This window comes from Myodes glareolus, chromosome 2 (genome assembly GCF_982192425.1).
Source record: "Myodes glareolus chromosome 2, mMyoGla1.1, whole genome shotgun sequence".
Classification (NCBI taxonomy): domain Eukaryota; kingdom Metazoa; phylum Chordata; class Mammalia; order Rodentia; family Cricetidae; genus Myodes; species Myodes glareolus.
The window spans coordinates 71,902,213-71,915,350 of NC_142027.1; the positions used below are offsets into that span (position 1 = coordinate 71,902,213).

The 13,138-nt window shown below is 42.8% G+C and overlaps 1 protein-coding gene across 2 annotated transcripts in view; it reads left to right on the forward strand.

The window, feature by feature from the left end:
- Positions 1-13,138, forward strand: part of Atp13a5 (ATPase 13A5) — a 129,689-nt gene that overhangs the window by 72,074 nt on the left and 44,477 nt on the right. For both annotated transcript variants that reach the window (XM_048453938.3, XM_048453939.3), the window contains exons 17-20: positions 3,958-4,075; positions 9,425-9,549; positions 10,568-10,728; positions 12,402-12,518. In XM_048453938.3, coding sequence (XP_048309895.3) covers positions 3,958-4,075; positions 9,425-9,549; positions 10,568-10,728; positions 12,402-12,518 — 521 coding nt within the window. The remainder of the gene's footprint in view (positions 1-3,957; positions 4,076-9,424; positions 9,550-10,567; positions 10,729-12,401; positions 12,519-13,138) is intronic.

The window sequence follows — 13,138 nt, forward strand, 5'->3', positions numbered from 1 at the left end:
TGTAGGGCTAAGTTGCAGGAGGTACGTGGGCTGGATGACTAGTGGGGAACCTAGGGTGAGATCTGAACACTTGACCATATCCAGATAGCAGGGTACTTTGCACTCCGGCAAAGGGAACAGGGCTGGCTCTGCTATTAGCAGCCGAGACAGAGCAATAGATAGTCTCTCTCTCTCTCTCTCTCTCTCTCTCTCTCTCTCTCTCTCTCTCTCTCTCTCTCTCTCTCTCTGTGTGTGTGTGTGTGTGTGCGCATGTGTGTGTACACGTATGTGTGTGTGTATGTATGTCTGTGTAATGTGTGTCTGTCTGTGTGTGCATATGCGTGTGTGCATGTTTGTGTGTGTGTGTGTGTGTGTATGTGAGAGAGAGAGAGAGAGAGAGAGAGAGAGAGAGAGAGAGAGAGAGAGAGATGAAGAAAGAAATGAAAATTGTGGAAGTCATTTCTGCTCTTCCAGCATGTACCATGTAGGTCCCAGAACTTCTACTCAAATCATCAAGTTTGGAATCTTGTATCTGTTGAGTTATCTTCCCATCCCGGGAAATTTTTTTAATTACCTTTTCCTGTTATTGAAAATAGATTTTTTTCTTACACTATATTCTGATTATGGTTCCCCCTCCCCCAAGTACACAGTTCCTCCCTGCCTCTCCTTCCGTCCAGATCCACACCATTTCTGTCTCTTGCTAGAAATGAACAGACATCTAAGGATAAAACAAGATAAAACAAAATCTAACAAATCAGAAAAGGGTAAAAACAAACAGAAAAAAATATGAGGCACACATAAATGTAGAGACACACATGTTCACATACACAGGAATCCCATAGAAACACAGAACTGGAAGCCATAATATATATATGCAAGGGACCTGCAAGGTATTAAAGACAGAAAGAAAAAGGCCCTGACACAACATTTTGAGACAAGGAAACTCCAAAGATGCCGTTGAGTTCATTCTGTGTTGGCATCTCCTGCTGGACATGGGGCCCACCCTTAAGGGTTTCCCTAGTGAAACTCTTTTAGGGAACACTAGTTTCTCCTGTGCAAGTGGTTACCAACTGAACCTAGCTTCTGTAGGGATGGGGCCATGTGTCCATTGCTTCTCACAGCTCAAGGGCCCCATCTGGGTCACATCTGTGCAAGCCCTGTGTCTGCTGCCTCAGTCTCGTGAGTTCCTTTGTCCATTAGTGTTTCTGTGTTTAGAAGACTCTGTGCCCTTGGTGTTCTCCATCCCGTCTGACTCTTCTACTCTCTACTCCTCCTTTTCTGTGGAGCTTTCTGAATTCTAGGGGCAGAATTTAGTGGAGACATCCCATTCCAAGGTCTCTCACTCTGCACAATGTCTGGCTGGGGGTCTCTGTCTTTGTTCCCATCTGCAGCTGGAGGAAGCTTCTCTGATGCCGGCTGAGCAAGGCGCTGATATATGAGTGTAACCAAATGTTGTTGGAATCATTTCATCGCTATCTTCCTATAGCAGAACAGTATTTGGTTTCCCCCAGGCCCATGCCTATCCAGTCCTAGTTTCCTGTCCACCCAAGCAGTGTTGATAATGGATTCTAGCTCATGAAATGAGCTTGAAATCAAATCAGATCTTAGTTGGAAATATTTTTGAAAAGAGAAATATTTCAGGGGGAAATGATTAGACTAAATTAGATGATATTAGATGGCTTTCCCAGAAATTTTTTGTCTTTCTGGTCCCAACTCTGAGATGAGCTGTGTTATTTAATATTCTCCTAAACATATGCATATCCTAAGTGGTGGCCAAATTTATAGGAAATTTGTGCATTCAAATAAATTCACTTGGATGAAGCTGGCATTTTTTCCTCCTGGCTTTCATCTACTTGTTATGATTAGCCTCCAGCTGTGCCCAGAATTCTAAATTTCATGAATGTTTATTAAGTCTCCCTTTCTTTTTTTTTTTTTTTTTATTTTTATTTTATTTTTTTTTTTTTTATTTTTTAGACAGGGTTTCTCTAACAACAGTGGCTGTCCTGGAACTTACTCTATAGATCAGGCTGGTCTCAAACTCATAGAAATTGACCTGCCTCTCCCTCTGCCTCCCAACTGCTGTGTCACCACAGTTGGGCATGTGTCTCCCTTGCTAGGTGAAGGACTTGCCTAGCATGCACAAGATATGTGTCTGATTCCCAAAATGAGAAAGAAAGGACCTCTCTTCCAGATGTTGACCTTCCTCCAAAATCCCAACTATGTCTCAGACAGGGTATAGACTGTATTTGATTTTATTTTCTTTTGTGTTTAGCCATGTAGACTTTAGTGAGAATCTTACTGTTGCCCCTTCTGTGTCATTCTTATCTTCACAACAGCTCATACAATTCTACCTTTTGCCTTGACCTTTGATCTTTCACCTTCCCCACTATAAAGAAATGAGAGCTAGAAGATTCCTTGAGATTAGATCCATGCCTCTGAGAATATTTTAGAAATACACAGAGTCTAAGATAAACGAGAATGTAAGGCCTATTCGTCACTCACGTTGGAGATGTAAGCCAAGGTGCAGAAGAGGTTTAATAGGTTGAAGTCAGAAAGAAAATTGGGAGCAGAATGGAGAATAAAACATGATTGCTTCACCGCCTGAGCCACCACAGCCACGGTTGTGCTACTGTCTAGGCCACCACAGCCACGGTTGTGCTACTGTCTAGGCCACCACAGCCACTGTGGTCTTTCAGCTCTTTTCTGACACCCTCATATGGGCACATTAGAATCCACCAAGAATTTAGAAATACAAAAACAAAGTTTACACCAAAACATGTAGTACTGCATTGTGTCAGCATCCACGTAAAGCAGGGCTGTGGGCTGGGGACATGGCTCCATGGGTAAAGCTCTAGGAGTCTGACAGGCTGAGTTTGGATCCCTAGAACTGACTCTTAAAAGCCAGATGTGTAACGAATGCATCTGTAACCTCAGTGAGGCCCTACCAGGAGCCAGGACCCAGAGACAAGTGAATGTCAGCAGCTTTCAGGATGGCTAACATGCTCTATGCAGCAATCAACAAGAGATGCTGTCTCAAAACAATGAGGAAAGTGAAGACTTAAAGTTGCCCTCTGACATCCACATAGGCACAGTTGTGTGTGTGAGCACACACACACACACACACACACAGTATGAATGGGCAGTTATTCTTGTAAAGAGTCACTCAGTGCATATTTTGGGCCTTTCTGGCCATGCAGTGTCTGCATCAGCTAACCAACTCTGCCACTGTGGCCACAAAGCTGTCATGGACAGTAAACAAGCGAGTGAACATAGCTCAAAACTTTATTGACAAGAGCAAACTGCATCAAATGTAGCCTGAACGTTATCAACCCTGATCTGGAAGATTGGCCATTTCTCTGATTTCATACAAGAACACACAGTTATGAACTCTGTCCTTCATGAACCCAATCAGTATACTGGACACTGATCAGATCCATCTTGGTCATCTTAAGGGAGCTGCTATAACTAAGTGCCTCGGGCTGGGTGGCTTACATGACAGATGTCTATCTCTCATAGTTTTGGAAGCTGTGCTGTGTTGGATAATTTGGCTCCTGGTGAGGGCTAGCCTCCTGGCTTGTGGATGCCCGCTTTGCTGCTGTATCCTGGTGAGGAGAGAGCATCTCTTATATCGTCCTGTACTTTAATCCCACCCAAGAAAGCTTCACCTTCATGGCTTATTTATTTTCCAAAGATCTGTGTCCAAGTATAGCTATATTAGGGGTGAGGTTTAAACATAGTTTAGGACACAGAACCAGGACATAGCACAGCTAAGGCAAAGCATAACTTTGCCATTTTTTTCTCATCAGAGTAATGTGAAGCTGTTGCTGACCTCTGTCTGAAGCTCTATGTTTTCTAATAAAGCATTTTTACGAAGTGAAAGTTGAAGTGCTGAAACGCATCCTGAAGTTCCCACAGTCACTTTGATGCTAGGTCATCTTCGTGGCAACCCTACAGCCCCTGCCTTCTTTCTCCTCACAGTGCCCAAGAATTTCCCACAGGAGCTGAGGAATTACACAGTGCAAGGCTTCCGTGTCATCGCCCTTGCCCATAAAACCCTGAATGTGGAGAAGCTTTCCAATGTGGACCGTTTAGCAAGGTAAGGAACTGGGGAGGATTTGTACAGGCAGGGCAGAAGCCTTGGAGGTGGACTGATGGCTGCTTGCATCACTAGGAAGCTCTTGAGTGGAGAACTGTTCTCATCCAGTCCTCTGGCTTGAAGATGGCCAACTGCAGGTAGGACTTAGGTCACATGGGGGATTGTGATAAAACAAATATGGCAGCTGAGACTTCCCAGACCCCACATCTCACCTCTGCCCTGCCCTACAGTGCATAGTCTTGGATTTCATCCCCTCACAACAAGTGTTCATCCCACCTCTGAACATCATGTGGCCAACACACTTTGGAGGTCTCACATGTACTGAGGTGTCCCTCTAGAGAACACAGCTGAAAATTTGGAAAGTTTTCAGAATCCCCCTCCCCCTTTTCTGGAATTTCCCAAGTCCACATTCTTATTTCCCTCAAATCTGAAAGGGAGGGAGGGAGTGCAAATTGAATTCCATATAGAAAATAAAAACTCAATATTTTTAATTGCATTAAAGGGATGAATTGCCCTCCTTAGAAGATAATCTATACACTGCTTTCTCCCAGATTTTAGAGGTTCATTTTTCTGTGATCTACGTTAAAAGAATAGGAAAACTAAATAGGTGATAGCCTTTATAGTTCTTATTTTTGATTTATTAAATTTATATTTTTAATTCAGAGATTCTCATTCCTATAAAATTGGCTCCTTTGTATAGGGTACCAATGTATTTGGTTCAATGTTACTATCTGCATCCTATGTCTTTCTAAGATAATTGATACCTCGCATGGTGCCTGCTTCCCCATCTATAAAACAGGACTGGGTTATCTTCAAGGAGTTTTCGGATAAGACATTTTTGTCTTTGAAATAGAATCATAGAGCTCGTTCAGATATGAGTGACATATACATCCTTAACATTTCAGATGCTGGCTAGCCTTGAGCAAACAGAAAGATTAGTAACACAGGGGTTGTTGTAAATTTCCATACACAAATTTTAATAATAGTGTTAATGTTATGAGTGGACCAGAGATTTGCATAGCCATTGATAGACTGTAGATAGTCCAGCTGTGACACACAAGCACAGCTGGATTCTCAATTAAGAGCCAGTTGGAAAATGCACATGATTAGAAAGAAAAAAACACACACACACACCAGAACAACAGTAGACTATGCTATTTTCCCACCCATTACAAGTTTTCCCAAGAGATATCAGGAGTCCAAAATGTTGCTTGTTATGTAGTTGTTTTTCTTGAACAGGGTAAAATAACATTGTTTTGATTTTTATTAGAATAAAATTATAGTTAACAATTTTTTACAATTAGGAAAATAAAAGTTTTTTGAAAACCGGAGTCACAAAAGAAATTAAGAGATTTTTGAAAAGAACTTAGAAATCACCCAACACTGAATGACAGATGAAAAGCTTCTTTAAGACCTAACCCTTTCTGCAGACAAGTTTGTCCATTCTCTCGATATAGTCCTTGAGGCTCTAGCTACAGCAATAAGACAACAAAAGGAGATTAAGGGAATACAAATTGTAAAAGAAGAAGTCAAACTCTTAATATTTGCTGATGATATGATAGTTTACATAAGCAACCCAAAAAATTTTACCAAGAAGCTTCTACAAGTCATAAATACCTTCAGTAATAGCAGAATACAAGACTAACTCAAAAAATCAGCAGCCCTCCTGTACACAGATGATAAAAGGGCTGAGAAAGAAATCAGAGAAACATCACCCTTAACAATAGCCACAAATAGCATAAAATATCTTGCAGTAACTCTTACCAAAGAAGTTGAAGACTTGTATGACAAGAACCTTAAATCTTTGAAGAAAGAAATTGAAGAAGACACCAGAAAATGGAAATATCTCCCATGCTCTTGGGTAGATAGAATTAACTTAGTAAAAATGGCAATCATACTGAAAGCAATCTACATATTTAATGCAATGCCCAGCAAAATTCTTCACAGACCTCGAAAGAACAGCACTCAGCTTCATATGTGAAAACAAAAAACCAAGGATTGCTAAAACAATCCTGTACAATAAAGGAACTTCTGAAAACATCACACTCCCTGACTTCAAACTCTACTACAGAGCTACAGCACTGAAAACAGCCCTATTGACATAAAAATAGACAGGAGGACCAATAGAACCAAATCGAAGACCCAGATATTAAGTCACACACCTACATAGATAATAATCTATGAACACCTGATTTTTGACAAAGAAGCAAAATGTATCAAATGGAAAAAAGAAAGCATTTTCACCAAATGGTGCTGGCATAACTGGATATCAATTTATAAAAGAATAAAAATAGGTCCATATCTATCACCTTGCAGAAAACTTAAGTCCAAATGGATCAAAGAACTTAGCATAAAGTCAACCACACTGAACATCATAGAAGAGAAAGTGGGAAGTACACTTAAACACACTGGCACAGGAGACAACATCCTAAAATATAACCCCCGTAGCACAGACACTGAGAGAGAAACAATTAATAAATGGGACTTCCTGAAACTAAAAAGATTCTGAAAAGCAAAGGACATGATCAACAAGACAAAACGGCAGCCCTACAGAATAGGAAAAGATCTTCACCCCCATATTGGACAGAGGGTTGCTCTCCAGAATATGCAAAGAACTCAAGAATTTGATCATCAAAAGAACAAATAATCCAATAAAAATGGGATACAGATCTAAACAGAGAGCTCTCAACAGAGGAATCTAAAATGGCTTGAAGACATTTAAAGAAATGCTCAACATCCTTAGCCATCAGAGAAATGCAAATCAAAACAACTCTGAAATTCCATCTTACACCTGTAAGTATGGCCAAGATCAAAAACACTGATGACAACTTATGCTGGAGAGGATGTGGGGTAAAGCGAACACTCCTGCATTGCTGGTGGGAGTGCAAGCTGGTACAGTCCCTTTGGATATCAGTATGGTGATTTCTCAGAAAATTAGGAAACAATCTTTCTCAAGACCCAGCAATACCACTTTGCGGTGTATCCAAAGGATGCTCAACTGTACCACAAGGACATGTGCTCAATTATGTTCATAGCAGCATTGTTTGTCATAGCCAGAACCTGGAAACAACCTAAATGACCCTCAACCAAAGAATGGATAAGGAAAATGTGGTACATTTACACAGTGGAGTACTACATAGAAGAAAAAAATAATGACATCTTGAAATTTGCAGGCCAATAGATGGAGCTAGAAAACATGATATTGAGTGAGGTAACCCAGACCCAAAAAGACAATTATCATATGTACTCACTCATAAGTGTTTTTAAATATAAAGCACAGAAAACCAGCCTCCAAATCACAATCCCAGGGAACCTAGACAGCAGTGAGGACCTAAGAGAGACATACATGGATCTAATCTACATGGAAAGTAGTAAAAGACAAGATCTCCTGAGTAGATTGGAAGCATGGGGACTATGGGAGAAGGTAGAAGGGGAGGGGAGAGAAAGGGAGGGAAGCAGAGAAAAAATATATAGCACAACAAAATCAACGAAATATTTAAAAAGAAAAGGAAAAAAGCCTAAACCTTTCTTGGTTTAGTAAATGTCTATTAACATGCAGTCTGTGTTAAATGTTGAGAAACTACAGAAATGAATAAAATGAACTCCTTGGCCCCAAGTATTTTAAATCTTAATTAGGGAAACAGATAATAAAATACATCTAAAATACATTGTATTCTTGGTGGTTCTTAAATGTCTCAGAGGGGAGAAATGGACCAAGTGGAAAGAACCTTTAAAAATGCACACTACAGTTTCTTCTAAGGAAGTCAAAGACATCCTCTGAGGAGAGGTATTTAAACAAAAATGTGAGTTAAATAAGTGCGGGCAAAACTCGGCAGAGACTGGGCACTGAAGGACAGGGCGGTGGGCGCAACCGCTGATGGCGTGGTCCCCCAGTAGAGGCCCAGGTGACCAGAGGACTGACCGAGGCGACGAACTGCAACGGAAACAAAAGCACCCCTTTGTTTTGTCCTTGTGCCCGTCTCTTGGTGCCACAACCATAACATCGTCGACAAGGTTAATCTCAAGAAAATGTCCCTTTGTGATTTCATCTCAGAGTTTCCGTTTTCAGTCTTACGTTGACTCCTTCAGTCCATTTCCAGTTGGTCTTCGCATGCTAGACTGATTACCTTCACATTGCTAGGACCCAATACCTGACAGAAACGCTGCAAAGGAGAATGGCTTATTCTGCTTCTCAGTTGCAGCGGGCTTTTAGTCAGTCAAGGCAGGGAAAGCAGAGGGGAGTACCTTTATCTGCTGCGCTGCGGTGGGGCCCAGGGAGGTTCACATGGCAGCCAACCAGGAAAAGAGGGGCACAGGTTGAACCAGGCCTGCCCTGAGCAACATAATTTAATAACAAAAATCACTATTCAAAGTTTATCACGAGTATAACTTCGTAATTAAAAAAGTATGTTTTTTTTTTTTTTTTATAAAAAGCCAGGACCTAAGTAGACACTTGTCTAAGACATGTGAGAAACACAGGCATAAAATGCATAAAGAGGCATTGAAATTCAATGGGGGGAATGAAAATCCAAAGCACAAAGAGTTCCTCACATCCTAGTAAGAAGGCTGATGAGGGACTGAGGAGACGGCTCCAAGGTGAAGCTCTCTGGCGATCCTGCACAATCACTTCCCAACACGGACAACATGGCTGCTCACAACCACCCGTAACTCCAGTTTCCGGGGACCTGACACCCTCTTCTGGCTTCCCGGGCATCAGGCACACATGTTGTGCATGTACGAACATGCAGGCAAAAATTCACACGCCTATGAGCACGCACATAAACAATCAATGCAATTAACGGGTGAGTTTTCACTTCTATTTAGTAAGAAAATATCGGTTCATTTTTATGCACAAAGCAAATACAGTTTAGTACTTAATGGGTACATTATGATTATAAGACACTATGGTGAGGATGACATTCATGCAGAATGCTCCGAGTGACTGTCAGATTATATATATATATATATATATATATATATATATATATATATATATATGTATATATATATATATATATATATGGTCAAGGGTAAAATATTGAACAATTTTGACAGATTGAAATTTTTGGAGAAAAAAATTTCCCAAAAAACAAGAGTGGGAAGATAAGAACCGCGTTTCTACGACGTAGTTGGAAACTGGAAGTGACTGCTTTGGGGAAAGAGACAAAGCACGATATGGAGACACAGTCACTGTTTTTTTATTATAAAATCCTGGTTCCTGTCTTTTGTAATTTGTGTACTACTACATTGATAAAACATAGACAAGAGCTCTAAAGAAATGAAATAAATTAGCCCTGAGCACCACACTGCTCCACCTTAAAATGTTCATTTCTTCTCCTGAATCCTAAGGGAGAAAGTGGAGTCCGAGCTGACATTCCTGGGACTTCTCATAATGGAGAACCGCTTGAAAAAGGAAACAAAGCCAGTGTTGAAGGAGCTGAGCGAGGCCCGCATCAGGACTGTGATGATTACAGGTATGTAGGTTCCAGAGCCCAGCCAGCTGCTCAATGACAGGAAGCGTGACCTGAGCAAATCCATGTGACTGAGGTAGAGAGAAGTAGGCCGTGTGGCCCTGCCACCCTTGCAGTACCCGTGAGCAGCAGTTTCTGAGGCAGTGTGGATCCTGTTCTCTGCCCAGCACCACCCGTCCTGACTGGGATTCTAGGAGTAGAAATATTGGACACAGGTTGTGCGATGATTCAGTCAGTAAAGGACTTGCCATGCAAGCAGAGCTGAGTTCAGAAATTTTACTCCTATGTAAATAATAATAATAATAATAATAATAATAATAATAATAATAATAAACAATAATAAAAACAGAGTGAGGAGACTCATGCCTGTGTACTGTCCTGGAAAGTGAAGACAGGAGGATCCTGAGGTTTTTTTCTAGCCATAACCTGGGCAGATCAAGGAGTTCTAGGTTGAGAGAAAGACTCTGCCAAACAAACAAACAAACAAAAAGTGGAGTATGATTAATGAAGAAACCTCTGACCTCATATATGAATGTGCACACAAACATCTACATATGCACACATAAACACACTCACACATGCACACATAAACACATACAGCACACACACGGGGGGTGGTTTACACATGGGGACAGATGGCCAGGCATAGAGCATGGTAAGCAAATCCAAGTGTCTCCTGATCCTCAGTGTTTCCTCTTGTGGTTGGTCCACATCCCGGGGCCATACTGTGATTTAGCCTGGAGTCATATGTTCCCCCTGAGAGCTATCTGTTATCTCGATATTAGCCATGAAGCACTCACACACATCTTCATTCGTTTATGCCTGACTTGGAAACACGCAGTGGGAGAGATGGTGAACCTGGTGTTTGCTCACTAGAGGCATGCCCTTGGGTAGGAGGGAAGGTAGTTAGAAGACAGTGCAGAAAACACTAAAGGCATTCAGTGAGCAGCAGCAAAGGAAGGGAGACACATCTTCACTCTGGTGGCTGTAGGTTTGTCCTTAAAGTCTCTCTGTTATCTAGGTGACAACCTCCAAACCGCCATCACTGTTGCGAAGAATTCTGAAATGATTCCTCATGGCAACCAGGTCATCATTGTTGAGGCTAACGAGCCAGGAGACCACCTTCCTGCCTCTGTGACCTGGCAGCTGGTGGGGACCCAAGAGCCCAGCCCTGCGAGAAAGGTGAGCAGATGCTGAAAGACCCCTGGCTGGCCCCGGGTTTGTAGAACACAGCCCTGGCCTGGCACAACCCTCTGAGTCCTGGAAGTTTTCACACCTCAGGTGTGGTGTGTCTCAAGTGTGACACCATGCAAAATGTTTCCAGCGACATTTTTGCAAACCCAGCCATACACTATCATCGCCTGGGGAGCTTACAAACTTCCTACCACAGGCTGCACCAATTGAGTCAGAGTCCCCAATAGGAAGGCAATAAGCTCACCAAGGCACACTGGTAAGCAGACACTGGATCACGGCCCTAATGCAACACACATCCCCACCGGTATCTGCATTGCTGATACACAGAGCACCTTGCTGGAGGGCTGTCAGAAGTAGCCTTTTCCAGAAAGCAAGCTTCCTGTTGGCTTGTCTTGGGAAAACTCTTCCATAGGAGAATGACCGTGGCCCAACACTCCTCTTTTGTGTTCCTCAAAGGCATGATCCTTCCAGGAAGGAATTACAGAAATGTGTCATGGTTCCAGGCTGAAAAGCTTCTGACATAGTTATGTAGACAGGGGACTTTGGTGCAGCACACAGGCTGACCCATACACAGAGCTGCCCCGGCTCGTTGAGATGGTTAATCTGGCATCACCCCCACTAACGTATGCTCTGAGAGATGGTGGTGGCCCCGGCTCCTTCTGTGGCTCTCTAGTACTCACTTCATTGTGAACCTGTTTGCTTCATACAGTCTCTGCATCTCCTTGTGTTCCAGAACACCGGGCCTCCACTAATTTAACAAACAGGCCAACTGTACCCACATTCATAATATTAATACCTTTTCAGAGTTCCAGTCTTTCTCCTCACCTCTGGCTCTTTCCCTGCCTTCCTCCAAGAAAAGGGATTTCTGTCTTGTTTCAGTGGTTTGCAGTTGGCAATGAACGAGGAGGATGGGCTTTCCCTCCTGTTGCTTCAGGACAGCGTTTTCCCTCCCCCTTCTAAACACAGTGTTTTCTATGCTATGTATTTCTCCGATGGATAAAATAGCTTCACCCCCCGTACTGTTTAAATCCAGTCCTTCAGGGATGTGAAGCCTGCTGATAAATCTTGAGAGCAGCCATTGTGGGTGACTGATGGGAGGAGTCAATGGCCATCATCCAATGTGTCCTCCTGTGTCATCAGCCAGGATGGAACAGAGCATAGTCAAAAGGGTTCCCTGTAGATGGCAAGGAGGAAAGGGTCTGGGAGCTTAGGACAACTGTACACAGGACCATAGGTGTGGAAGAAGCTCTGGGCACCATGAGGGGATTAGTAGGGCAAACAAAAGTCAGAATCCAGACACAAGCAAGGGCTAGGTATGGAGAACCAAACTGTGCCTCCTTACAAGGAAGGAACTGGGTAAATGAAGGCTACAAGATCTTAGGAAACACATGAAGAGAAAGTAGAGCGACGTTCTTGGTACCTTGCTGAGATGACGCAATCACAGGAAAGGATGGACGCTGTTAGAGCATCATATAGTTATAAATTCTGGGGGGAATTTTGCTTGTCTTCTTCCTGCAGATTGAGGGGCCATGGGCAAATGATCCCCCCACTTGCTGATGCTAGTTTCTTTGTGCAACACACATTCACTTTCTTCCACGCCTCACAGGGAAGCGGGTGCTGCTTACGAGCCCATGCAGATAAACAATGCCTTTTGATTTTAGGAAACCTACATTGACATCGGAAACAGTTCTGCACCTGGTGGAAAAGGTTACCATTTTGCAATGAGTGGGAAGTCATACCAAGTGCTATTTCAGCATTTCTACAGCATACTGCCCAAAGTAAGTCCTCGTGGCTGTCAGAGTCTTCAAGAGATTGGAACATAAAGAACCAAGAAGGTGACGGGTCACCGAGGTGGGCTTGGGTTTGAGAATGTGCCTCGCTGAAAGCACCTTGACTTCCCAGGAGGTTCCTGGTCCTGTCTAAACCTTCCAAATCCTGCATGTACACACAATTGCCCTTTAGCCATCAGTACTTATAGACGCGGTTAGCCCTATGGCCAGCCCATGCTCAGATTCCCTCCTTCCTCCCTTCCCGACCTGGCACAGCTTCTTAGTAAATCCACACGTCAGTCTTCCTTGTACATCAGTCTCTCTGATAGCCACTAGCCTGCACCAGGTGGAGCTCCTTTCCCCTGCTGCCTGGAGTCTTAAATCACAGCAGAAGGAAGCCAAAAACCACCACAATTTATTTTCAAAATCATTTATTATCTTGTCCTCTGTGTGTCCTGCTTTAAAATAGTGTTGAGCAGGGTTGTGCTGTCAGTGTGGTAGAGATGCAGGGCATAGAAACTGAGGGTAGCAACATTCTCTAAGCCGAGGCTAAAATATTCTCTGCCTCCTTACCTTCCTTGGTAAGTCAAGGACCAAAGAATATGCGGCCTGAAGGTTTTGCGGAAGCT